We start from the raw sequence: 23829 nt of genomic DNA, 5'->3' as shown, positions 1-23829 counted from the left end.
ATCTTGGGAAAGTTGATGCTGATGGACTTTCTGGAAGTGAAAATAATCTCAAGAGGAGCTTCTGAGCCAGTTTCGATTAGTATTCTAGAAGGCTACCTTCAGCTATTATTAAAACATTTTTGAATGATTTTTCGGATGAATTATTGGATAAATTCAAGAGATCTGAAAAATGTATCACTGGTGCTATTCTGGTAGAATAGAACAAGAAAGCCAAAAATGAAGATGTTCTATGTGTTCTATGTTTGAATGTGTGCTAGGATAGTTGTGCTACTTTTCTCCGAATGTCGTTTCCCCGAACGCCAGTGCCAGGTCCACAAATAGCCCGTTTCTTCGAATAGCCCACTACCCCGAAAAGTTTTTGGCACTCATATTTGTCAGTACTTTATGTCATTATTATTTTTTTGAAGGGGGTTTGGTGGTCTAATGGCTATTGGCTACCGCTTCTGCTTGGTGAGCAGAAGATCATGGGTTCAATCCCAGGCCTCTTCCATAGGTAAATTGTACATAGGTACTTTGTAAATGTAGCTTAGTTGTGCATTATGTAGCTATCAATTTCAGTCAATACTTCATCTTTCACTCATTCCACGTTCATTCGTATGCTCTAGCAATCGCTAGAACCAGAAACGGCGAACATTACACCCTTTCTCTCTCTCTCTCTCTCTCTCTGATTATTCTGATCTTACTTCCTTTCAACGCATGTAACATATATACAAACACTATAGGGCACTTGCAGCCTTTGTTTAGTGTTCCCAACGGACCCCTTTGATTTTGCTGGGAAACGTTGTTTCCCGTGTTTTTCGTTTCAAACCGTTACCCAGAAAAATCAAAGGGGGCCGTTGGGCACACTTTTGTTTGCTGCAAGCGCCCTAGGGGGATTGGGGGTAATTTGCCCACCTTAAGGAAAACAGCGATTTTAGATGTGAAAAACATTATTTTGTGCTCTTTTCAAATTATGGTCGGATAAACAAACATGTTTTCTTTCAAATAGTAGAAACAACTATCCATTCTAGCTTTTCTGGGGTTTATAAACTAATTTTTTAAAAATGCTTGCTTAACTGCATATGTATTGTTTTGCGGGGTAAAACGCCCCGCTTCAGTTCGGCGTTAGCCATGCTGTAAACGTACGCACACAATCATGCTTGTTTATAGGTTGCATACATCCGGGCGTTTGTTCAGATGTTATTGTTCAATAATAGTATACATGCTGATGCGAAAAATGTACATTTGTAAGGTTTCAAATTGCGCGTAACTTCAATATGGCATTACATTTGGTAGAATTTGAATTCCAACGGCTGTTTTGGTGTTATGAAATAGGGGTGGGCTTTTTGCCCCCAGAGTTGATTAAAATTTAGGTCCTTCGATAAGCTTTTTTTAGGACAAATTTAACATATTTTTTTGCATGTAATACAAACTATGACAGTGCACAAGTTGGCTCTCGGCGATAGTTTTTAAAATTTGGTTATTTATCGACTTAAAATATGACCTTGAAAATCGCACAAAATTGTCACGAAAACAGCGAAAAACGTTTTTATACGTTTTTATCGATTTTCTTGAGAAAAACACATAAAAATGTATCAATAGAAGCATTTTTATCCATTTGACCTATAACCTAGGATGAAAAAAGTATTCTAAACCACACCGTTCGTCCAAATCGAGGGTGGCGCGTTTTGCCCCCTATGGGCATATTACCCCCAGTTCTCCTATATACGGATGGAAAATGGGCAGACAGTTCGTGGGCTGAATGAGGAAGTCGTGGATACCAGGTCCGAATCACGGAGAAGAATCATTCATTCTTCTCCAACAGCTCGCGGCGAGCGTCTGAAAGTCAAACCACCAGACGGAAATCATAATATCAATTAAGAGGAACCGTACGACATGGCAAGTCCTGCACTGGTGGTGACTCTAAATCACAATACATACATACATACATACATATTTGTCATTACTTTCTACATTTCAAGAGGTGAACGTACTGATTATCTAATATACACCCTTCTTTATTTGATAGGCGGTTCTTACGAGTTTTGGTAATAGTCGAGAATGAGTAAATACCTCCTTCTTTTGATTGCTTATCTTACTTACTTATTTGGCTTTACATCAATTATCTTGATAAAGCCTCGCCAACAATATTTCGCCAATTCCCTCGGTTCATGGCCGCTTCTCTCCATCCTCGACTGTGACCCACGCTCTCCAGGTCCTGGTGTACCTGGTCAATCCACCTAGCTCGCTGCGCCCCACGCCTTCTTGTTCCGACCGGATTCGTGGCGAACACCATCTTTACAGGGTTGTTGTCCGGCATTCTTGCAACATGCCCTGCCCAGCGTATCCTTCCAGCTTTAGCTACCTTCACGATACTGGGTTCGCCGTAGAGTTGAGCGAGCTCGTGGTTCATCCTTCGCCGCCACACGCCGTTCTCCTGCACGCCGCCGAAGATCGTCCTTAGCACTCGGCGTTCGAAAACCCCAAGAGCTTGCAAGTCCTCCTCGAGCATAGTCCACGCCTCATGCCCATAGAGGACTACCGGTCTTATGAGCGTTTTGTACATCGTGCATTTGGTGCGGGGGTGAATCTTTCTTGACCGCAGTTTCTTCTGGAGCCCATAGTAGGCACGACTTCCGCTGATGATGCGCCTTCGTATTTCCCGACTAACATTGTTGTCAGCCGTCAACAAGGATCCGAGGTAGACGAACTCGTCCACCACCTCGAAGGTATCCCCGTCTATCGTAACACTGCTTCCTAGGCGGGTCCTGTCGCGCTCAGTTCCGCCAACCAGCATGTACTTTGTTTTCGACGCATTCACCATTAGCCCGACTCTTGTTGCTTCGCGTTTCAGGCGGGTGAACAAATCTGCCACCGTTTCAAATTTTCTCCCAATAATATCCATGTCGTCCGCGAAGCAAACAAATTGTCCGGATCTCGTGAAAATCGTGCCTCGACTGTTAAGTCCGGCTCTCCGCATGACACCTTCAAGCGCAATATTGAACAACAGGCACGAAAGTCCGTCGCCCTGTCGTAGTCCCCGCCGAGACTCGAACGAACTGGAGTGTTCGCCCGAGATCTTCACGCAGTTTTGCACACCGTCCATCGTTGCTCTGATCAATCTTGTGAGCTTCCCGGGAAAGCTGTTCTCGTCCATGATTTTGATTTTGATTGCTTATCGTTCTATCTAATTCACCATCCTGTCACTGAAAGCTATGAGGTGCTATACTATTTGAACAGCTATTTTTTCGGGGAAACAGGTCATTCGACATAATGACATTCGGGAAAACGGGTCATTTAAGGAACTAGCGTTTGTGTCAGGGCAAGAGTTATATGAATTTAGGTAGTTATTCTTACAAAAAGTTTTATATTGACTCCTGAAAAATTAACTCTCACTATCCGTTACATAATTCCTAGATGAATTTCAACTATGATTCTTAAAGAAATTCGAAGGTGGTATTTTATGATGAAAAATTTGTGTAATCGTTGGAAAAGTCCAAAACAATTCCTTGAAATAGTTTATGGAGGAATATTAGTATGAATTTCTGTAAAAGTCTTGAAGCTTTTTAGTCAATACCTCTGATAGGATACTAAGAGTTTTTTGTATCTAGAATTGAGACTATTACTTGTAGACATCCTTTAACAGGATACTTGCAGAGCTCCAACTATCACTGGACTACTATTCCCTTAAAGCTTCATAAAGTCTCTGATTCTTACGGTATGAGAAATCGAAAACAATTTTACAAAAAAAATCAAGATAGCTGTATTGCTTCTGATCAGCCTATGGACATGCCCTATATCAACTGCACCGTTTTCTAGTGCAGTAGACAGGATGTCCCGGGCCCGATCCATGTGACAGGCCAATCGAGCCCCCTGTCACTATAGAAGATGGTGTCTCCACCCATGTCGATAGCCCGAATCTCAAACATTTCAAGTGAAATCGTAGAATTTTTACCGGACGTCTAAATTTTCCATAAGTATCCTAAAATAACCACCAGATTTTTTATGGGAATTTTAGAATGACTATCAGAATCTCAGAATTCCTATAAAGATTCTGAAATTGTGATAAAAAAATAAAACTTCTCCGGAATGATTGGTGAGATTTTCACGTGCAATTCAGATTTTCTATGAAAGCTTCAAAATTCTCACCATAGTCCTAGAAAATCTCGTGTCAAACACATAGCAATTATTGCAATACCAGAATTCCCACAATAATTGCACAGTCATAAGCAAACTTCTGTGTTCTCAAAAAATCCGAGAATTCCCTTAGGAATTTTAGAATTCCTACACAGAAAACAATCTGTTCTCGTATCCGTGAACAGCAGACGTGAACTCATCAACAAGATACACCGTGAACTAGATCATGTTTAGGTGAACGCGTAGCTTAGTGCATGGTGTATTTTTGACAGTTCACGTTTTCCAGAACTCTTTTTTGAGCGTGTACGAAAGTTCTAGAATACCTTTCAAAATCTCAGAGCTTACATAATTTTTTTCATATTTTTTACCCAAATGTAATCTCGAAGCATGAGTAGCACCCCTGAAGCTAATCACAAGAAGCTTGTAGTAAATACTATGAAGCATGTAGTTCTTATGGATGAAATACCACCGATAAATATTTTTATTTCATAATTGTCAATAAATTCCGTACAATTATGTCTTTCTTATCTCTTTTCCATGTGTTTAAATAAAAACGTCATTTTCATGTTTCTTTTACTTTGTTACTTGTTCAATTTGAAAGTACCAGAAGTTTTGTCGCGAAATTTTGATTTCTGGCCCATAGTGGACTGGTCAGATAAGTCAAGGATTCTGAGATGCGCCGACCAGAACGAGGGAAGAGAATGAAAAGACAGTGCTTCCATGTTTATAAATGTATTATTATAGGTAGCTTGACCGGAGTTCTTGCCCACAGGGTACTAACAACCGCATCGTAAAAGTCAAACACACATATGCGTGGTGGACGTGGACGGATGCAAGTAATTATCATCTGCCTGGCCCCATGCACCGGATTGTTGGAGGGAAGGAAAGACATTTCGGCTGACATCTTCTAGTAGGAGGAAGCTGTTAGAAGAATACGCGCAAACACACTCCCGGGCCGGTTTGGGGAAGGACTGCGTTGGACTCCGATCCATGAGAAACCAAACCACCAGATCTTATTATCTCGCTGTGCGCTGCCTCTTCGCTCCATCCATTGGTTCGCAGCCAGGAAAACACCCTCAGGCCATCATCTTCATCAGCCAGGCGAACGGCAGCCATCCAACATCTGCAGAAGCATTTTATGAAAAAATATCTTTATAGTTAATAACATTCTCAAAGACCGCAGCAGACCGGTGGAACTAAAGACGCGGGGCACAACATCAGGGAGCCTCCCACTTCCATCATTCCTTGGAGAGCCGTGCGCGACGAGGGAAGGCACTTGCCAACACGAACACAAAAAAAAAAAATCGAAAATTGCTTGGACCAAGGAGGAGGAGGGTTGACTCCTTCTCGAGCACCAGACACAAAAGTGGGCAGATAACAACCCAGAGGAGAACCGCAGCACTCTCGAGAGGAGCCTTGGCCACCGAAAAAAAAACAACACCAACTGGAGACCCCTGGTGGAGGTGGTGGAAATGTGTGAGGTGAGTGGGCGAGAAATCAGCTCCTTTTTATCTGCAGTCGTCGTTGTCGTTGGCGTTGTTGTTGTCGTCCGTCCGGTGGATAACCGCAGCACATGTAAATTGCATACAGGAGGCGGGCAAGATCCTTCGGTTGGATGTGAATGGATCGATGATTGAGTCGAAGGGGGTGGGGGTCGGTTGCAGCTGACATGGGAATGCTGGTGGGGGGAATCAACTTATGCTGTTTCAGTTTTGGTTCTCTGCATACCTTCATCTCGGTTAGCCGGCCTGCTGCCCACCCCGATATTCGAACTCGGTACTGATAGCAAGTTATTGAGTCATCCTTCTGTTTGAGTCAGGAGCCAATATACTTATAAGGGTGTATAAAAATATGAGAGCTTCTTCTTCTTCGTGACTATGCGTTTCCAATGGAACTTGGCTCGCCTCTTAAACTTGGTGTTCTTATGAGCATTTTCACGGTCTCCATTGAAAGGCGTTTCTTGTCTGCCCTGGCATATCTTTTTTAACTGTCCTGCCTAACTGAAAACCAAAAAAATATGCTTCCCATATAAGCTTAGATCGCAGGTTTCGCTGCCGTTCACGTGTTTGTGTAATGTGACGGAATATTGTCAAATTTTATGAAACTAATTTAAATCAGATCTGCATTATCTTAATAAAACCAAAATTGTTGCTTGAGTAAGGGCATTTGTCTGTTTCTATTGCTATGAATGCCAAGTCAAAGATAACTAGTTGGCCGGCACGTTTGAAGAACGCTACACTCAATGAATGAACAATAAATTGTTCATCGATTTTTATCATATGTCCGAACATACATAAGTAACGGGCAACTTAAATTGTTATCAAATGGTATGAAATATTGTTATACAGTCAACTCTCCCTTACTCGATATTGAAGGGACCATCGAGTTAGGAAGGTATCGAGTTACAGAACACAAAACCAATGCAACTGCGATCCAAGGGACCATCGAGTTAGCCATGAAATCCAAATTTTACTATAATTCTCTAACTCGATATCGAGATACGGAATATCGAGTGAGGGAGAGTTAACTGTAACATTGTTATTTAACAAAGCATCATTCTTTTTTACGAGATTATGATATTAACTTTTCATTATAAAATGGCTTTCATCCTCATACATAATAAGCTACAATATAGCCAATATATTGTCCCCTGTTATGACAAACTGCACAAGTCAAGAATCGAAAATATAATCCATTTCACCGAACAATCCGCTCCGCGTCTCCTTAAGCAATAAAACAGCCATCATTTCATGTTCATCGCCTCGAGTGCACTCTCATTAGTGCTAATCAAATTTTCCGCTTGCTAGAGCCCCCCAGTATTAATTAAAATATCCTCCACTGGACCGTGGTGGACAGGCCGTAAATCAGCTGCTCTCTTCCTACCCCCGCCCCGCTACCGGGAGTCGGCCACCGCCGTCTCAAAATCGCGACGCAGTGCCAAAAACTGCGCGAAAGCAATAAAATTTAAAATATATCGTCCTTAACATTCAACTTTGCCTGTCAACAAAAGTTTGGCTCGTTTTTCTCCCGCACCACCTCGCCTCGAAGACGACGACGACGACGACGGAGTCCACTTTTTCCGGGGAAGGACAATAAAAATAAAAAGCCCTACTTGATTATGGGACCAACAAACCGACTGACAGCACCATCCAACGATGATGATGATCTTTTAGGATCAGGGTGATGGTGGGGGCAGACCCATTGCAGTTAATTTCCCGCAGTTTTTCTCCACTACTGGCTGGTCAATGGGTTTCCACCTACCCATAGTCGTCCGCGAAAATCGCCCACTTATGGGAGCACTGAAATTAGTTTTCCCAGCTTTTCCTATCCCTCCTCCCCCTTTGTCGGACTCTGTCTTGGTTGGACGTCGAGACGAACATTCATTTAGTGGGATGGATGGGTGCTGCTTGGTTGAAATATAAATCAAAATGCAAATGGTCCCTCAGGAATGATAAATCGCAGTCACGACCTCCCCCCCCTCGCCTGGAATGGAGTGCGGTGGAGGACCGAGTGGCCAAAAAATTGCCCTCTTGGAGCCAAACGAAACACCACGCACGCATTGTTCGGTGGTGATAAGTTTTTATTTGGTCGCTTTTCCTGTTCACATTTTTTTTTGTGTGGAATTGTCGTTTCGAACTTCAAACTGTAGGATAGTGTAGCGTCTGCTTTTTCCCGTGATGATATTTTTATGTTTATGATATGCGCTGTATGTTTCGTTTAGAGATTTTTTTTCCTAACATCGCGCAGTGAAAGAAAATTTGGCACGATGACAACTGTTTGCGAATGCGAGAGATTTGGCTTTTTGTGGAAGCGAAAAGTTCACCCGGGACAATTGATATAATGCAATAATGACCGAACAAGTGTGCAATTTGGCATGGTTGCAAACTTTTGTCATTTCATCTGTATTCTAAAGTGGGTGGTAACTTAGTTAGATGGGTTATCAGGTTAGCTTTACGATCCTAAACGAGAAATTCCGAATTGATAGTTACCTACATTCAGTTCACAAATAACTTAACCGACCAACTCATTCCAAGCATCGAGCAGATTTTTACTTTTTCAATCAGCGAAACCTTCCAATCGACGACGCCCATCAATCGAGAGGCCCTGACTTTCAATTCTTTCACCTGTCAGAGAGCCAACAGCTTTCGGTAACCACCCGCTTCAAGCGCTTGCACGCACATTTCCAACCTCATCATTGTTCAATTTACCCGGAGGGCTTCCCCCCTATTCCCGCCTTCTTGATGCCCGTCAGCGCCGTGATATGATTATTTACGAATGTTTAAGTCAAATATTATCATAAGAAGCTTTATTATGTTAATATCACTTGTTCCATCTCTCTCTCCATTTTAGTGTCTACTTTTCTTTCCCAATCATTCGTGACTCGTTCCTTCGATAGTTTTTTTTTTTGATTCTTCATTTTCTAGACCCGCTTTCGCGATCATTACACTTGACTGCGCGGCATTTGCTTCTGTTGCGCCATTCGCCTCCCCCGAAAATATGACCGAGACGAGCCTTTGTTTCTCCGACACTAGTATAGTAGTGGTCCTTCATGGGACTTGTCCGATGGAAGTAGCAAAGAGAGCGAAACAAAAAAAATCGTGCTTTAATCTTACATCTCCGATGTTCCGAATTTAAATAATTCATCCAACCACCATCACTTGCTTTGGGAGACCAGAGGGGTTCAAAGGATTCCAGTCGGCATCGCGATGTTGACTTCGCGGTTTTTGTTTTCGTATGTAATCTCAGTCGAATCAGATTAGTTTTTCGTGTTGAACCGGAGATTCAACAGGAGTTGGTAATTACTGAACTTCATTACTCGGCAGAAAGAATGAAATCATAAAACGAGCTCACCAATTCAGGACAATAAGATATACATGAAAAAGGCGAATAAGATATACACGAAAAATAGCGACCAATGTTGAAGGAAAAAAAATCCGGTTTTCAGTTGACATATCGCAAAATAAAACGAGCTCATTAGTTAAAACGGAAACGCCTTTTTTATTAACAACAGCTCATTTCACAACTTCCTTCGTGGTACCTGGAATTGACTCCGGAACACTTGTGTGGTTTGTAGTCAACAACAATCTATCCTTTGCTCAACAAATTGTTGAAAACAGTGCAACTTTATGTATTTCATGATGTGGTTCTGTTATAATTTAAATTTGACTTTCTCTTCTGTAGGATTGGGAACTGGTTCCGGATCCGACGATCATCGATAATTAAAAAAATTGTAATAAATTCATCAAACTACTAGGGTAAGAGCACCAATTTTCGATCTAGTACTAGTTCTCGATCCATTCATACGATTTTGGCCTACTTTGTATGAAAGTCCGAAATTTGGAACAAAACAAATCTCGTGGGTCGAATTTACGCGCTTTTCCCCTATCGTTTTTTTTTTTGCAACTTTCGGTTGCTCATCTGTGAGGTCCAGGGTCGAGAATTTGAGCCGTGGAAGATGAAAAGCGTAAATTTGAGCTTGAGGCTGAGCTTTTTTTTTCAGCTTGATAGGCCGCCCGTGATTGCTACTCTAGTATCGCCAGAACAGCTGCACTTACACAAGGAATCAACCAGACGACTACTTAGGACTATTAAGCATCCTCAGTGTTCAAGTACTGGTGATATGCTATGTTAAGGAAACAATGGCGCCTGTCACGTCAGAATGCTAACCAATGAGGAAAAGGGGGAACAATTGATGTCACACTTATACTGGTCCTCTGTAGACCGTAGAGTCCGACTGCACCTACGCCAGTTCATACGGAAGTGTATGGGATGGGGGGTAAAGTAATTTTATAGTAGAGAGGTTAGCTTTTGGTCAGCAGACTGCCTATATATCAGGCGTAAGGAAAGGCGTGCTATAATGATGGAAGAATGGAAGCCTAGAAACCATTGTTCTCCAAGGAGGTCATCAGCACACTGCATTACCGGTTTACTCCAACACGCCCCCTGAATTGATAAGTCCTAGGAGGGTCTTCAGTTCGCAAAAACATCCAGGTTCTAGAGCCCTAGTGAACGGGTCCGCTATCTGGTTTGCGGTATCAATTGCTTCAAACTTAAGTCGTCCTTGTGTCACATAATCTCGTAGAAAATGGTGTTTCACATCAATGTATTTGTGGCCAATGCAATGCACCCAAGGTTGTCTTCGAACAACTTGAATGCCGTGCCCGGTCGGACTTGCTCCAGGTCTTCGAGGAATCCGTGCAACCCCAACCCCCGTTAGAGGCCGCGGCACTTAAAGCTGCATACTCAACATCGCACGATGACAGCGCAAAAGTTTGTTGCTTGCGGCTGTCTCAGGACACGGTTTATCCAAAAACTTTGAAAACGTTGCCACTAACCGATGTTTTATCCACGGATCTGATGGCCAGTCGGCGTCCACATACCCGACCAGTGCCTGGGCGTCGTCGTTCAACTTGCATTTGAGCTTTACCTTCTTCGTACTCTTCATGTAACGGATCAGTCTTTTCAACGCTTGCCAGTGTGTTTCACCAGGTTAAACTTGAGAACAGACCAGGTAACCAACCGCATAGCATAAGTCGGGTCGTACACACAGCATCGTGTACATGAGGCTGCCAAGCAGTTGACGGTACGGATGTGACCCAATATTTGCAGCTCGTGCGGGCTGAAAGCAGCCTTTCTCCATCGGGGTTTTGACGGGGTTGCTGGCTTGCATTCCAAACTTCGTCGGCACACGGTCCACAGCAGCTTATTGCGTCAGGTACATACATTCCGAGAAAATGGTTAACAACGCCCCAATCCGTCATCTGGAGTTTCTTGGAAATAGCACGCTCGATCTCCTTTACCAGGTCTTGGGCCCCCTCGGAAACGTAGAAATCCCGTTGATCATTGGAGCAATATTCTCACCCTTGGTCGACGAGGCACTCTCGGAACTTCTGGAACACCTCGGACTTCTTCTTGAATGGTTCTCGGCACTGTTTTCCGAGAACACAAACATCACAAAAAATCAATTTACCTGGGTCCTCGGGAATATCTGTTACCATGCCATGCTTAAAGAGTGCCTTCAAATTCTTGCTCCCCAAAAGAGCCAGTCGACTATGTCACAGATTACCGTGCACAGCTCCACACATGTTGGCCGTCACGACCGTGCTGGATTGGATTGCTTCCTTTTTCGTGAATGTGACATCCAGATCCGCTTTTGCTATCTTCTTCACAGACAGCAGGGGCTCGCTCGAAGATTAGGTAAGAAAAGGACATCCTTCAGGTTGATATAGTTACCTTCCCTGTAAAAGCCTTTGATCGTGCCTCGCAGCCAAAAAATCAGGGATTGGTCGTCCTTCGCCACGCGACGACAGGTTGCTCCAGCTTCTTGAGGACCGCAAAACAATACTTCACGTTCACCCTGTGAATACTCCGGAATCTAGCTTGAACGAAACCACTCCCTCGTCCTGCGTTTGAGAGCATCTTCCGGTCATAAAAACCACCGTATTACTTCCACAAGCAGCCAGCGTGCCCACTAGACTGATGCAAATTTTGAAGTTTTTGCTCCCCTATGCTTAAACGATGTCAATTATGATGAAAATTATCCTCCCAAAATTTGAAGTGATTCGGAAGAAATTTGGTTGTGCACACGGTATTTGAAGTTTATATGGAAATTACTATGGAAAAGGCAAATCTTTTATGTTCACTCCTCTAACTGCTCGTCAAAATAATATATGGAAAAGTAAACACACTCATCTTATGTGAACTTCCCAGCTACAGCTTTGCCGAAGACCACATTTCGATGGGACGTAAGGATAATTTGTTATTTTTGATAACAAAGTGTAAATCATGTTGAGATGATCATTAAATTACTTTCAGAGCAACACTGTTTTTTTGCTATAGAACATAGTAGCCTGGATTACTTTGATCTATTCTTTCGCCCAGGAGCAGCACTGTTGCCTGCCGAACAGTTGGTGAAGCATGCTACATGCAAACCAACTTTATGATGATGAATAACAATTTATCCTGAGGTCCAATCAAAAAGTGGTCTTCGGCAAAGTTGTAGCTGGGAGGATTCCACATTAGAAGAATTTGTTCACTTTTCCATAAAATATCATGACGAAGAGATAGAGGGCTGAACGCAAAAGATTGGCATTTTCCATAGTAATCTCCATATAAACTCAAAATGGCGTGTGCAAAGTAAAATTTCTTCCGAATCACTTCAAACTTTGGGAAGATGCTATTTACCATAATTAAAATCGTTTAAGCATAGGGGAGCAAACATTTCAAAATTTGCATCACTCTAGTGCCCACTCGTCTTCAATTTTACACGACATATGTACCTTGGCTTGTTCCCCTTCTGGCAGCGGTTCCACTGTTCGTTGAACTTACCAGGCTTTAGCTTCGATCCGTGGAATGTTGTAGGTTTTTCTTGGTAGGCATCAGCCCGGTCGGTTTTCTTCAGCTCCCCGACCAGAAGTCGCTCGCGAACAACATCCAGCTTGAGATTTTCCTCACCTAGATTATCCAGTGCCGTAATTAACGGATCGAACAACTCGGGAGGGATAGCAAACAGTTGGGACACAATATCGTTTTCTTCAAGCTTCGCTCCAGCCAGTTGTTCCAGTTGCAGGATGAGCTCTTTGAAGGTTTTCAGGTTATCTTCAACGGACGAACCTTCCAGCATCCGTAGTTTTGTAAATCACATCCGTACGAACGTTTGCGACGAGACGGACTTCTTAGCGTAGACGGTTTCGAGGCTCTTCCAAAACTCCTTGGACGTCTTCTTGTCCCACATCAGATCCAGCAGACCGTCATGGATGATCAGCAGGTAACGCCGCCTTACTGTCATCTTCCTAGAACTTGATCGTTCTTGATGATATCCATAAACTTCACGGACTTCAAATATTTCTTCACTCGTAAACGCCAATTGTTGAAACCGGTACCCGAGAACAGCGTGATCTCGTGGATCTAATCTTTGCGTGAGTCGCCCATAACCTCTTGATGGTTGAAAATAACCGGAACACCAAGTTTCGACTGCAGAAAGGGAATTTATGAACCAGCCTTGAAATGAAAAAGCACAGTTGTTTATTTAGGAAAGCTTCTGTTGCTAAAGAGACCATTGATCTCGAAAGAGGTCATCAGAACACTGCATTACCGATTTACTCCAACAGAAAGGGACGGGCCTCAGGATTGAATCCACGACTTTCTGCATGTAAAGCAGAAGCAATAGCCATTAAACCACCATCCCTGTCGATCCGTGGAAGATGTAAAGCATAATTCAAGACCAATAATTGAAAAGGCCTCAAGTCCAAACCGTGAACAAATGCTTTTTTGCTGATTTTAGTGTATAAAAGCCTATACTTACTGAAACATACAATAGTCATTCAAAAATATACATGAAAGTTGAAAAATAACATATTTCCTAAAAGGCCCGTCTCATTTTCCGCTAACCAGAATATTTATCGCAAATACGGTCTTTTCCTCAAAAGGCCTCATTTCTATATTTGTCTGAAACCGAGTGGAGGCCTATTAAACAAACATCAAAATTGCAGTTTTCATTACGAAAAACGTTTCAAATTTACTAAGTAGATGTAAGTTAGACTACGAAACGACTATGCTTTGTATTATATCACAAAGCGCTTGTCTCAACGTCGAACATTATCAAATTTTCCGTCGGGTTCCTGCAGATTGATATATTTTGTATCATACTACCTAATAATACACGATTTGGTTACAATTGCATGAAAAATAACGTTCAATTGCATTATGATTTCAATTAAACCAATATTTCCATACAATTTCTCGGCGACAAACTCGCGTAGCACATACATAATGTTCATGGATGACGAAGGATTCAACAAATCACACATTAAATCGACCGCACGAATATTTTCTTGCTGTAGAGATTTTCATGTACCTCACTTCACCACTCAACACTCTTCTACACTTCAATTTTCTTATTGCAAATTGCTTTGAAATATGAACTTTTTTGCCGATAATCATTTCCCAAATTCATTCGAAAAAAAAACTTTCACAATGGAATCAATGAAAAACATAGCATAACTTGCAACCTTGCCTGCCCTTGGGTGTGGTGGTAGATGGTCGAAAACCAAATCAAAACAGATAAATACAAAGGCAAAATTGGTAGTACGTGGGTTTTCATGACATTTCTCTTTGTCAAAATGCTGTCAGATCACAAGGTTGCACTTTGCCGTCAAACTTCTAAGTGTTACACTTCCGAAGTGTGCTGTTCGATGTGGTGTGAACAGCCCAATATTTCAACATTTATTTTGATTGATTTTCAAAAGGCCACATCTGAAGTTGGTGAAAAAATAAACCATAACTAGAAGGCTTCAACATAAGTTAGTGTAAACAAAGGCGTCAACTCATTGGCCTCAACAGCGTCGGCCAACGTCTATGGGCACAAATGAAAAGGGCTCAATAGCTTATGATGAAATAAGAGCCTCATTTCGTTTAACTCGTTTTTTAGTAGGATTTTTGGCAAAAATTATAGTAATGAATATTAATTGTTGTACATCAATTTGTGCAGCGATATTCTGGAAAATAAAAAAAAACATACAATGCTTTTATTTATAATATAAGTTTGATTTACTGTTTGACAAAACAAGATTGCGTTTTTCTCTTTGTTCACTTTTGAGATGAGGCCTTTTCAATTGTTAGTCTTGAATTATCGATACACTTCAGACAAGTTTTGGCGAATTGTGCTTGCACTGTTCCAGTTGAGGCGTTTTGTTTGGACTTATTCGATTACGACACGAGTTTGTGAGGAGTACTGATAAGAGTTATGGTGCATTCACCCCGACATTCTCGGCAAACTTCATATGCAATTATTAGTGAACTTTTCACGAGGTCAAATGACACTGGAGGCTCTGAATATATTTTCAGATTGAATTTAAATAAAAATTATTGGATAAATTCTTGTAGATTTTTTAAAAATGTTTGTTGAATTAATGTTTGAGTTGTGTTGAGGAATGTTCTCGAGAAACACAATTACAAAAAATATACATAAGATATGTTATATTACATCAGTTTTATCATTTTCAAACACCAGAAATAGCAATATTATCAATTGTGAACAGAATACGTAGAGTGAGAGAAAGGTAACAAATTAAACTAAGCGAAATGCTCGAAATGTTAAGTTGACGTTTAGAAAGGCAAAATATAACATTCTAAATAACCAGAAAAGGCCTGGGATCACCTAGAGTGAGGAAGAGATGAACTTATCATTGAGGAAAAGTAGATTTTGTATGGGAATCGATAAGATTTTGAACGATAAGTTCAAATATGTTCGCATAACTTTTCTCAAGGACCTATGTAACAATGAGAGATTGTCCTTTCTCTCGTTTTCTTCCGATTACACCAATGCAATACTAAAGCTTTTGGGAAGTTTTTCACTATAGTCCGAAAGACAATGTCATTGTTTCATAAAAAAATCAACAACGGAGTTAAATGTGACTCAATTATTGAGTAAAAAGATAGTAAACAAAGAGTGCTTCTCAATGTTATATAGGTCCTTCGGAAAAGTTGCGTAATGTAATGTAATGTAATGTAATAGAATTACCAAAATCGTCTGCAAAGGTCGCTTCAACATACTTAAAGTAATTATAAATTAAGATAAATACAGTTGAAACCTTATCACTCCAAAAAACACCAATCTGTAAAGCCCTTCAAGTACTGTTGATGATAAGGATTCATTTTGTTTTACACTTTTTACTTAAACCTCATTTTTAATTTTCTTATGTAAGAGAAATTACATTCTCCATTTTTCCGAATCACAAACTGTAGCAATTAATGCAGAAAATGGAAAGTATAGTTGTGTTTATTGCAGGGTTTATGTATCTTTCAGTCTAATAACAGTAGCAAGAGTTTATGCTCCCAATGATCCGATTTGCTGTAATGCAAGATCGAATGCAGATTTTTTATGCGATGAAATTAACTCACCTCAAATTTATGGACATCAATTGCATCAAGATTTTGTCGATCAAACAGTCCCGTCATTTCAGTACTGATCATCAGATCGTAAATCGTCACAACTCAAAAATATCTCATACGAAAAAATGGACGTGCAACCTAAATGATTGCAATCACCCCAAAAAACCCAACAGCTAGAAAGCATTTCCCACGCCAATTGTGTCCATTTCCCCAGCCTTGAGTCTCGTCTCGGTATCACCAATACGTGCTGCTGCCGCCGTATTCTTCGATGATGATCTACATAACAGTAGTGCTCCTCCGAGTCGAACGCGAACCCTTCCAGCAGCCGCTCGCCCAACTTGCTTGTAAACCAGGGGCCAAAAATCGTTCAATTGATCGCTCCTCCATCTCGTCAAGTGTAGATCCTCATCTGGGGTTTTTTTTCTTATTTCTTTCTTTCGCCACTGATGGTGATCATCGTCGACGCCATCAAACAGCCACGGTGCTCCCCAACGGCAGCGGCGGCGAGTAGTGGTCATTCACTCACCTCGACTGGGTCCCACGATGAGAGATGACGACGGCCGCGACCGATTTCAGAATCATACCGGATTTTATTGACGCGCTTACTGTACCAACAATTAACGTCATTCAACACGGCATCGGAGGATGGTGAACGGAGAGGGAGAAGACCTCGTACATCTCCCGGTGGGGCTAGCTTGGAGCCACCTGACGCACATTTAATGACCGCTGCTGTATAACTGCTCAGCGCGCCTTCCAGCATCCTCGCGGGGCGATTAGATTAGCTGCACGTACGTATAGAAGAGTTGATCTTCCTCCCGGTTCCGATCGTCGCCATCTTAGTCGCCGAAGAGGGTCTCAATCAGCGTCCGAAAAAATGAACCGGTTTGCACTCGCTGGAGGAAATTGTGATGTCCCGTGTGTGACGGTGGGAAAGACGAACCCCCTGGACAGCCGCTGATAGCGATAATAATAATCAATTCATTTGATTCATATTATAATAATTATTATTGCCTTTGTCCAATTCGGGGCGCGGGATGCAGCCGAATCCTTCGGAACCAATCAATCCACCCGAAAGCAGAAATTAAAACTGCTATAAAATAAATTGAGTCCCCACATGTGGCGTGGATTTCCCCCTACACCTGTTAACCGATGAGCGTAAGTCACGAACAGCACTACAGCTGCCGTACAATGGCAATAAAAGCGATCACGGTGGTAATCAATTTGGATTTTGTGCCCCGAGGTCCGGACCCAGTCATGGGAGATGATCGAAATCCAATCAGTATGAAAATTATCTCCGTTTTTTGGGAACCGGGACATTACGGACACCTTCGAATGAGTGGATTGCTCGCTTCAACCGGGGCTTTCTCAGCCGAAGGAATCGTCGCGGCGCGTTCATCCAATTCTTGCCTCGATCGAAGAGAGATCAATAAATTAGAGAATTAGGGCAATATTTTAATTATGGGAATTTAAATAATTAAGATATCTAGCTGGTGCTTTGGGGCGAGCGAGCATCTCGCGGTGGTTTTGATTGGTGGGATGGCTCGGTTCCGTCATTGATGAGCCATCCGCCGACCGACGGACGCTGCTCTGATTGGGAATAAATGAGCCTGAGGGAGGCCATAAAGTGTGGACTTACTCGGACACTAATTAAGTGAGAAAAGATATGGCTCTGATAGGATTACACACCGCAGCAGCTCGAGAGGTGGTGGCCTCGCTTCGACAGAGTGCCGCCTCAAGCAGCCAGTTATCGTTCAGAGTAATATCCGTGGGGTGGGAAGTTAACTGTATTGTCAAGAGTTACAGAAGATCGATGAGTTTTAACTGATTTTGAATAAACGACATGTAATCAAATCACACTTGAACAATGAAAAAAACTAATGCATTATTCCTTTTTTCTCTTCTCATTGCAGAATTCCAATTTCCGTCGCTTCGGCCAGTAACAGAATCACTGACCTAATGACTATGGCGGATGGCAGCTATGACCCAATGGGGCACATCCAGACGGGTCGTCAACATCCTCACTCGCACCATCCGGTTCACCATCACCATCACCACGGAAGTACCGGCGGTGGTGGCGGCGGAGGCGGTGGAGGTGGCGTCCCCCTCGGCAGCAGTACATTCCTTCAGTTGGAGCACCTGCAGCAGCTGCATCAACGCTATCAGCAACACCAGTTGCAGCAACAACACCAACAGCAAAGTCAGCAGCCGTCGCCATCGAGCATGGAGAACAACAACAACCTTCCCGCGGCGGCCAATCACAATCTGTTCCGATCGGAACAGAAGAAACACAAGCGGAAGCGACTGTCCGCTGTGCTGGACAAGTTGCACCACAATGGATCGTCGGTGAATCACAACAACAACAATGTCGGTGAAGGTAGCTTTAAAATGAAACGCTCGGAGTCGCGTTCCAGCACGGAGGGTTCCGTCGAAGACGTTTTCCCATACTCAGCAAGCCCTCGAATTAGCGTAAGTCCTCTGCGTCTAAACGAATCGGACGAGAACAACATGAACCAGGTTCAGATTAAACAGGAACCGCAACAGTACCTCTACAAGCAGCTACAGTACATAAACCCGCTAGCATTCTTCAACTACTTCCCGCAGCAAACTAAGCTCCTGTATCAGGAGATCGCTCGACAACGGAGTCATTCCGACTCCGATCTGCAACAGTTGCCTCAGAAACTCCCGGAGACTGCTCCGGCGGCGCCAGCCGAACCTCAGGAACCTCAAGAATTTCCGCTAGATCTGTCCATGAAAACGTCTCCGACACTGTTGCACAGCTCTCCTAGTCTAGACTCTGTGATCAAGCAGGAACCGAAGTTGACCTTCACTCCGCCCCCTCAACCGCAGCCATCGATCGTCAAGGGAGACGTCGCCTCCAACAACACCAAAAAGTCCGCAGCTGCCTGCTACAACCTCAATGTGTCTCCGGTAGTAGAAGAGATGCCACCTGGTTCGGACGTCGCCTACATGTGCCCCGTCTGCGGCCAGCTGTTTTCGTTGCAGGACCGCCTAGCTAAGCACATGGCGTCCCGCCACAAAAGCCGCTCCAACTCAACAGACATCACCAAGTCTTACATCTGCGAAGTCTGCCAGCGATCGTTTGCTCGGTCCGACATGCTAACGCGTCATATGCGTCTGCACACCGGCGTTAAACCATACTCCTGCAAGGTCTGTGGGCAGATCTTCTCCCGCTCGGATCACTTGTCAACCCATCAGCGGACGCACACCGGTGAGAAACCTTACAAATGTCCACAATGCCCGTACGCAGCCTGCCGGAGAGACATGATCACGCGCCACATGCGAACGCACACCCGATACGACGCACAACGCAGCGGCAGCTCCAGCGGCTCCCCGTCTGGAAGCCCCGCCTCGATGGACCATAAACCGCTGATGCTGCCGGTGGTCAGCCTCAGCTCAGGTGCCAGCGCTCGAGCCATCAAGAAGGAATCGGCCTTCGCCACCAGCCCGGGTAGCTACGTTATCGAAACAAAGACTGAATCCTAGATGCGTGAACGCTCTCAGACAACACACCCCGATTAGCGATGAGAAAGAGAAAACTCGTAGTTTTCGGCGTTAGTAGTCGCCCCCTTTCCTAGAATTCCTAGTTTCCTAGCCGTTTTCTTGATTAGTAGTTGTGTTTCGGTTTGCCAATCTCTTGTTGTGTTAGTAGGTTTAGAGTTTCCTTTTTAGAACTATTCAAGAAAAATGTGTATTCTAAGAAATTTGAACTATTCCCGAATTCATTCCCAGAAAATCGTAGAAGTTTTTTAGAAACAGCTTATAGGATTAAATCTCTTCCCTGTTCCCCCCTGTTGTTTGGAAGTTGCGGAACAAAATAAAAAGAAATCTCAAAGGTTGTGAATTTAAGAAAACATAAATCTAGAATAGAACATCTTTAGACATTAGTTGAAAGAGATCGCGTTTTCGTTACTCGCGCCCTGTATTTCATTAGCTCATACGAATCCTCTGTACCCTCAACGTCCTTCCCTCTAGTCTTGTGATTTCAAATGATTGACCCCTAGATTTCAAACCGCGGAAAGCGATTCTCTTCCAAAGGGAGGCTTACCGCGGAAATAATAAGTGATTCCCAGAACATTCCTCTATCCGCGAAAACCACGATTGTAGATTCCGATAGAAAACACTAGCGACATCTAAAGGTAGAACCCAGAAATAGCTCAACACACACTTAGAACCAGAACACTGAAACAACAACTGAAAATAACACCCCAAAAGTACGCCTTGAACAGTGTGCCTTATTGTGAGTACGAACAACTACACGAAACTAGAGAAGAACACATTTTTACCGTAGATGAAGAATAACACCAACAGTAACACCACAATTCTATCTACCCCAATCCCGCAGAGTATCCTCCTACAACGAAACCCAATTCCGCAGTAGTTTCCTCCCGCACCCCCTTTCTCGGGCCCATCCCCTCTATCCAGCAGCATTTCCGGTTGATTTCGTTATTACTACACTCTATGTACACCACGTGCTAAATACTCGTTACAACTGCGTCTACCGGTTGTCCGCCGACGACGAAGCACTTGCCACTCTCTACCGGACCAGGTCCTTTCCCACTTTCGGACCCGGCCGATGACGGGGGATAGGAAGTAGGTACCTACAACACACTAGTCAAGTTGGAAGCGACCGCCACAAAGGGGCTATATATTTATGATAATTATCTCCGTTCGAGGGAGATGGGAGTAAGGAGAACGAGACAGCGTGATAAAAGAGTCAGATTGGATAGGAAGGAAGGACGGAAGGAAGAAACTTGTGAACGAACGCGGCAAGCAAATGGCCCAACGAGCAAGACAAAAGCAGCAGAAAAACTGCTGCATGATCTTAATTTAAATTTTCAATCATGCAAATTGAATATTAAAGCTCGGGGAAGTTACGAACGCAAGGGGGACTTGTTGCCGTACTTGCTAAATGGTTGGGCTACAGTGGTTATCGGGTAATGTGGTGATTTGATGGTTGGGGTTTGTAGGATTTGAAGGAATGACTACACTGACAGCATTTTAAGCAATGCTGTGTGTGGAACTATTGAACGAGTTATATCGCTTTTAAGAAAATCAAACTTCAATTGATCACTACAATAAATCTAGCATCACTGTTACTGTCAGATTTTTCATTCATACGAGCTGTCAGTTTGCTGTGAGTGAAATTGAATTAGAATTGTCAAATTAGCGAACGTACACTGTCATGCTGCAGTCAGAGTAGTAAAACTATATTTGGCTACTGAATGAACTGTATAATGTTGTTTTCCCTGGACCTCTAAAGAGCTTTATAGTTTCTTCAGTTCCCTTAGCTTTCCGCGCCTCAAATAGTCCTGCTTCCCGCTCTGTACAGTGCAAAAAGTAGGCAAAACTCCTTTGCTGCAGCGCGCCCATTGCGGTAGAAAAAAATTCTTCATTTCCAACGACCACGACGGAACACCGCCCCCACCTCAGTAGGGCAAAATGGTCCAAAATGCCACTTTAAGGATTTGTGTCGTTTTCTCCTAATGAGATCCACATTTTAACGCCATTCAAAGTCCTAACAGTAACTTTACAATATTTGCTAGCTACCATCATGAAAACATTTCCCAAATTTGAGTTTGTTAACGGGTTTAAATCGTGTAGAAAAGTTGGTTGAAAAATGGGGGTGGTTCAAAATGACCAAATGGATGGGGTAGAATGCCATTTAGTATGGAGAACTACTAGTTAGCAACCATGTTTCTCCATGAGTTTGCTCTGTGGTATGGAAACGCTTATTCCTTTATGAAATCATCGGAAAACCTTAATGTTTAGGCAAAAAAGGGAAAAATGTTGAATTTCACCGTAAAATTGAGGAAAAATCTATAAGTTTATGGCCAAGGGTTGTGGCGGCAACTCTTAGCTAAACATATGTTAACTTCGTTTGGCAAAGAATACAAATTGAAACGATCTAGGACTGATTTAATGACGTGGGCCATTTTACCCCATCAGTGCGTCTTGGACCATGTTCCCCTAAATGTAATCAGGCTGCGGCGGGGAAAGCGGTTATCGTCATTTGGCAGCCTGTCAGAGGCTCGGTAATGGCGCTCTTGTACTAGTTTTTATGCGCAACATGGTCCTGGTGGGGACACCCGTACCACGTGCACCCTGTTGAACCTCTGTTAGGGTGCATTTGCGTGCGGTGCAAATGTGGGCGGAAATGGGACATTCTGAGCGTGGAAAGCTCCAGGGTCACGTGAGGGACACGCTTGCATGTTTCCGATGCGTCACGCAAAAGTGGAAGTTTCGAATTGGACGGTCAGGTCAGATGGAATGTTCCATCGACTTCGTATGTTTGCTTGAACTAGAAGTGAGCAGTTTCTTCAAAGTCAACTTGTTCTTGAATACTTTAAGATATCTTCAATATATTTTAACTTATTTTTGAGTTATTTTTCTCCCCCTATTTCATTCGCTCCTTCTATTGTTGTCAGAGCGAAGAGCAAAACAACCCAAAAAGCCAACCTTAGTGCGTTCTCTCAAATTTGAGAAAAAGGCATAGTACTGGAAGTTGAGTTTTTTGATCTGCTGTTTGAGGGAAACAAACTTAGCCAGTAGGTATTTTTTTTGCATGGCTGCAAATGAAAACAACTTCTACCCCATCAACTCAAAATTAGGTTAACGCACGAACCCCCGGAATGGAGTGGAATGAACTCACTTTTGAGTATTTCATTTGCTCCGTGTAGATTCAATCACCGTATTCTGTGAAAAACACCGAGCATGGATAAAGATTGTCCTATAGAAGAGATCCGGTTCTTAATATTTATGTGTTTGCTTGTATTAGTCACAAAAAATATGTATTAAAACGATCAGCTGATAGTGAAGACTTTCGCTAAAAAATTGTTAAAAGCTTACCAGACATGACCCCAAGCAACCAAAAGCTAGGATTTCACTTAATCAGGGCACTCAAAATATCATTTTTAGTAGATGTTGAGTTCCAAAGAAACTATATCTCTGAATAAGAAAATCTAACGAATGCTAACAGGACTTGATTTTCGAAAAAGTAAACTTATCAACAAGTAGAAAGTTCAGAACAAGTTGAAGTCGATTTTTTTCCTACTTAATGATAAACATCATTCTATTTAAGAAACTTAAATGAACTTTTATGTGTACTTAAGTTCGATTCTTTACTTAAAAAGTGAGCTGATTGAATCAAAACATGCACTTTTATCTAAATGTTTCGTTTCTTGGGAATATTTGGTGTCATCTTCGTCAACTTCGTGAAGTTTCAGCTAATCGAAGTTGGCATCACACAATTACCACTTCGAAACTGAAGTGACCACAAATACTAAATGTATGCTTCAATCGCACCTTCTAACGCCCCACATAGACCTTTTCATGTGACAGGTCCGTGCAAGCATTTTTTATCGGTGTAGGATCTATCAATACACGAGACTGTCATTTTTACAGAATAACCTTTCAAAGAGCCTCCAAATCAGCTCAGCTTCAGATTTGAAACATCTTGTGAAAAGACCTATAAGGCTCTGCACAAAAATCATCTTCATCATTCTTCAAAACAACAAGGCCAGTAAACAGTATTTACGTTAGATTGCTGTAACATCGGCTGATTCAATAGTCGGTGGTATATGCAGCGAGGTACGCTTACCGTTCATGTTCTGTGAGTGTGTTGTGATTCCCAATGCTGCTAAGCATCCCGTTTATTGAGGTTTGAAAAACATTAGCGTTTGCTAGCTAGACCTGTGCTAATAAGGATGACCCGCGTTATTATTTGACTGTCGTATATCGACCCTGTTTGCTTGTCCAACGATTAAAAATATTATCTAATAATGGATAATGCTGCTGTACTCC

At 42.6% G+C, this 23829-nt stretch overlaps 1 protein-coding gene across 3 annotated transcripts in view; it reads left to right on the top strand.

The window, feature by feature from the left end:
* The window catches only part of LOC5578162 (chorion transcription factor Cf2), a 196662-nt gene extending 176742 nt beyond the window's left edge, over positions 1 to 19920 (top strand). For all 3 annotated transcript variants that reach the window (XM_001663685.2, XM_021845769.1, XM_021845770.1), the window contains exon 2: positions 17919 to 19920. In XM_001663685.2, coding sequence (XP_001663735.2) covers positions 17965 to 19512 — 1548 coding nt within the window. In that variant the 5' untranslated portion in view covers positions 17919 to 17964 and the 3' untranslated portion in view covers positions 19513 to 19920. The remainder of the gene's footprint in view (positions 1 to 17918) is intronic.
* The last annotated feature ends 3909 nt before the right edge of the window (positions 19921 to 23829 follow it).

The sequence above is a fragment of the Aedes aegypti genome, chromosome 2, assembly GCF_002204515.2.
Source record: "Aedes aegypti strain LVP_AGWG chromosome 2, AaegL5.0 Primary Assembly, whole genome shotgun sequence".
Taxonomy (NCBI): domain Eukaryota; kingdom Metazoa; phylum Arthropoda; class Insecta; order Diptera; family Culicidae; genus Aedes; species Aedes aegypti.
This window is presented reverse-complemented; position numbering and strand designations above follow the sequence as displayed.